Below are 4,046 nucleotides of genomic sequence, written 5' to 3'. Positions count from 1 at the left end.
GGTGATCCTGTCCCCTGTTTATTCAACACCCCACTGTACATTTCTCCCCCTCGGGATCTGTGCCCTGCAATGGGGTGAGCTGTGCTGTGGGAGGGGTGTCAAAACTTGGGGTGTTTCCCCACTGTTCAGGGACCCCGCTCCTTCAGGAGGGCTGCATACCAGCCTCCCAGGGTGCTCCCACAGCCCCTTCTCCCTCTGACACTGATCCCTATTTCTCCCACCGATCACCCCCTGTCCCACCAGCAGCCCCCAATCTAGCTCCAAGCCCCAACACCAGACTGAACCTGTGACGATCTGACACTGCCCCCCCTGCAGCTCTGGGGACCTAGCCGGGGTGGGTGGCTGTGTGTGCGCGTGCGCATCCCCAGTTTCCAGGTTGGGGTGTAGCCAGACACTCCCAGGTCTCCCTCAGAGTCACTCAACCGGAGACTCCAGAGGCATGGAAGCCTCTGGGTGCCCCCGCCCAAAAGAAAAAAACCCCCTGAAAACGAGAGGGGAAACTGAGGCACAGAGAGCCAGGGATAGAACCCAGGAGTCCTGATTCCCATTCCCCCCTCTTCTAACCACTTCACCCTCACGCCCCTCTCCGAGTTAGGGAGAGAACCCAGGAGTCCGGGCTCCCAGCCCCCCCCCCTTTTGTTCTGAGTCACTGGTGAGACATTGACAAACTCCAGAGCGGGGGGGGGTCCCACCAGGCTGGTTACCGAGGGCTGATGGTACCAGGGGCTGGCCCTCAGGAGCCATCTGCCAGGGCCGGGAGAGCTCGGACTCCTGGGTTCTTTCCCCAGCTCTAGGGAAATCTAATAATATAGAGCAGATCGGAGCTGGGATGCCTGGGTTCTTTCCCTGCTTGGGGGAAGTGGGGGATGTCTGGCTGGGAAATTTCCCAATGGATGAGCTGGGAGCCCCACAATGATGCCCCATCCCCCCACATACACACCTGGCCGCTGGATTCTCCGGCACTGACGTGTCTCCCTTCCCCATTCCAGCCCCCGAGGGAACCACGACTCCCAGCCCGGTCGAGATGCTCCGCGTCTTGTCCCCGCAACTGGGTGGCCTCCTGGATGTGCTCACCTGGGCCGCGCTGCCGCTCCTGGGTTACTGGCGTCGCCTCCCCACGGCCGTGATGATGAGGAGGCGGCAGAGGAGGAAGAAGAGCTGTGGGCCGGCCCGCCCATGCTGCGGCTTGGCCACCCGGCTCCTGGCACATCTGGAAGCCCCGGAGAAAGGGGAGGACTTTGCGGCTGGTCCTGCTGCGTCCCAGGGGCCAGCCCCCCGTCAGGAAGGAGGAGAGAATTCGGGGGGATACCCCCGAGCTCCTTCTGTGTCCCACGACCAGGAGGAGGGAGCGAGCCGTGGAGAAGGCCCCGAGCGCCATGGGGAAGAGGCCACGGCACGGCTGGAGATGGAGGAACATCTGGAGGAGGTTGAAGATGTTCCGACGCAAACTCGGGATGATCCATCCGGGTCCCCACAGGACAGGAAATGTCACGGGGCCGGTGGGAAACCTGAAGGAGGCCTCAAGCCGCCTGGGGAAGATGCCCCCAGCTGCCCGCAGGGTGGCACAGACCCGGGGCACCCCGTCACCGGGAACCCCCTGGTCCTGTCCTTGTTCTACTGCCCCTCGGAGGAGGAGGAGGCCGGGGACTGGCCCAGCGAGGAGGAGGGAGATGATGGAGGGGGCTGCTCCGGCACAGACTGGACCGATTCGGAGGAGGAGCTGGAAGACGACGCCTGGCGTGAGGAGAACGAAGCGCTGTGGGGGGCCCTGTGCCGTGGGCAGGACCCCTTCAACCCGCTACGCTTGGCCAGGGCCCCCCTGGGCCCCACCCCGCCACGGCGCAAGGACCAGGAATTCCGGGTTTCCTTCTACCTCTGCGGGTCGGACTCTGAGGCTGAGAAAGTGGGGGACCCCTGGAAACCCCCAGAAAAGCCCTGGCCTATGAGACGGAGTGTCCCCGGTAGGCCTCACTGCTGTGAGCTGGGATCCCGGGGAGCCAGGGACCCTGTCAAGGCGGAGACCTCGGACTCTGAGGGCAACCGGACAGCTAAGAAGGTGAGCTGGGGCCAGGACTCCTGGGTTCTCTCCCTGGCTCTGGGAGGGGAGTGGGGTCTAGTGGTTAGAATGGTGAGGGCTGGGAGCCAGGACTCCTGGGTTCTCTCCCTGGCTCTGGGAGGGGAGTGGGGGCTGGTGGGTTAGATCAAGGGGGGCTGGGAGCCAGGACTCCTGGTTCTCCTCCGACCAGTTTCCCTAAGCACAGGCCCAGTGGCCTGCTGGGTAATTTCAGGGGGTGACATCAGATTCACCTGCCTTCCCGTGAGGGAGGCGGAATCTTACGCAATGGAGTGAAATGGGACCTGCTGGGTCTTGGGGGGGGGGGGGGGCGCCCGGTGCCCCCCCCCCCCCCCCCCCACCCCCCCCTCCCCCGCCCCTCCCCCCCCCCGCTCTGCCAGTGCCCCTCACTCCCGACCCGCAGCCCGACCCCACCCCCTTTGCTAGGAAACATCTGGTAATTTCTGTGTAACCCTGGGCTTTCCGGAAGGGGGTGACGTCAGCGGGTGAGTCATTGGCTGCCTTTCCTCCTCCTCCCCCCACAGAGACAGGCTGGCCCAGACCAGCTGCTTCTAGAGAGCAAAAAGTTTGGTGCAGAAGGGAGCGGAGTGGGGTCTAGTGGTTAGAGCAGGGGGGGCTGGGAGCCAGGACTCCTGGGTTCTCTCCCTGGCTCTGGGAGGGGGGTCTAGTGGCTATGGGTCTCTCCCCCATGTCCTTAGTGTCTGGGTTCTCCTCTCACCCTCTTTCTTCCCCCCACATCCAGGTTCGATTCTCCCCCGTCGTCACCGTGCACCCCCTGCTGGTCTGGCCCTTTGCCAGCTGGGCTGCCCGCCGGGGGCCCTGGGAGGAGCTGGCCCGGGACCGGAGCCGCTTTCGCCGGCGCATCGAGCAGCTGGGGGCCATCCTGGGGCCCTGCCTGGAGCCGGGACATCGGGCCCGAGCCTGGAGGAAGATCCATGGGGCAGCCCCAGAGCTGGCAGGACAGGAGACGCCCTTCCCCCTCCACGAGGGAAAGGAGAACCCAGGACAGGGGCAGGGGATGCGGGACATGTCTCTCCAGCTCTGCTGTGAAAGGATGGAGGACCCAGGTGTCCGGGAGGGTCAGGCTGGGAAGCACACGCCCCTCCCCTCCGCTTATAGGGGAGTGGAGGACCCAGGCATCCGGGATGGAAGACTGGGCTAGGTCACAGACTCTGGTCCCCTGGCACCCCCCCAGTGGTGACTGCATTAACCCTTCTGGCTCTGGAGCCAGAACTCCTGAGTTCTCTCCCTGGCTCTGGGAGGGGAGTGGGGTCTAGTGGGTAGAGCAGGGGGGCTGGGAGCCAGGACTCCTGGGTTTCTTTGGGGATGACACCCCTTTACCTACCTCAATCTCTAACCTGCGCGTGCTCCGATCTGTTGCGTTTATTTATTACTGTTAAATTATTTTCCGGCTGGTCCATCCGGCCTCGGAGGGGACTAAATATTTAAATTTTTTATACCTGGATGACCGGGGGAGGGAGAGCCGATTTCTCAAGAGGCCATGGCCTCTTCCTTGCGTTTCTGAATCGCCTTGGTATTTTATTCCCCTGCCACCCTGACTCTGGGCTGCTTTTTAACTGCTCCAAGTCTGTTAATAAAGGTTTAATACACGGCCGCTTGTTCTGCGTGGTGGTGTTCAAACCAACCCCGCGGCGTCCAAACGGCGGGAATTTCCTGGACATCTCCGCCCAGGCTGAGCCATTGGATGTAGGCTGGTCTCTGTAACGCAGCCTCGGGGGGGTGCAGATAAAGATTGGTATGAGCACAAAGGGTTAATAAAACCTCCCAACTCCCCCCTTCAGGGTGTGGGGGGGTATTTTATAATTGGCCCAAGGCCTCGTTACATCAGCCTCTTAAACTTAAAGTAGGTGCTAGGGACCAGGACTCCTTGATCCCCTCTCTTGTGAGGGGAGGTCAGAGTTGGGGCAAGGGCGCTGGGACTCCTGGGTTCTCTCCCCAGCTGGGGGGAGGG

At 62.7% G+C, this 4,046-nt stretch overlaps 1 protein-coding gene across 1 annotated transcript; it reads left to right on the top strand.

Moving 5' to 3' along the window:
• Positions 1 to 788: 788 nt before the first annotated feature.
• On the top strand, positions 789 to 3,689 carry PPP1R15A (protein phosphatase 1 regulatory subunit 15A). The gene is made up of 2 exons (XM_024219258.3): positions 789 to 2,056; positions 2,817 to 3,689. The coding sequence occupies exons 1-2, from the start codon at positions 1,025 to 1,027 to the stop codon at positions 3,234 to 3,236; spliced, it is 1,452 nt and encodes a 483-aa protein (XP_024075026.2). The 5' UTR covers positions 789 to 1,024; the 3' UTR covers positions 3,237 to 3,689.
• The last annotated feature ends 357 nt before the right edge of the window (positions 3,690 to 4,046 follow it).

The sequence above is a fragment of the Terrapene carolina genome, unplaced genomic scaffold (assembly GCF_002925995.2).
Source record: "Terrapene carolina triunguis isolate 2854851 unplaced genomic scaffold, T_m_triunguis-2.0 Scaffold700, whole genome shotgun sequence".
Classification (NCBI taxonomy): Eukaryota; Metazoa; Chordata; order Testudines; family Emydidae; genus Terrapene; species Terrapene triunguis.
Note: the sequence above shows the minus strand (reverse complement) of the source record. Positions and strands in the feature narration are given on the sequence as shown.

What these genes read in the sequence shown, in the direction of transcription:
- PPP1R15A (XM_024219258.3), top strand. Translation starts at nt 1,025, where the DNA reads ATGCTCCGCGTCTTGTCCCCGCAACTGGGTGGCCTCCTGGATGTGCTC. An exon ending in GCAACCGGACAGCTAAGAAG is followed by an intron (nt 2,057 to 2,816) that starts GTGAGCTGGGGC and finishes CCCCACATCCAG; the next exon opens with GTTCGATTCTCCCCCGTCGT.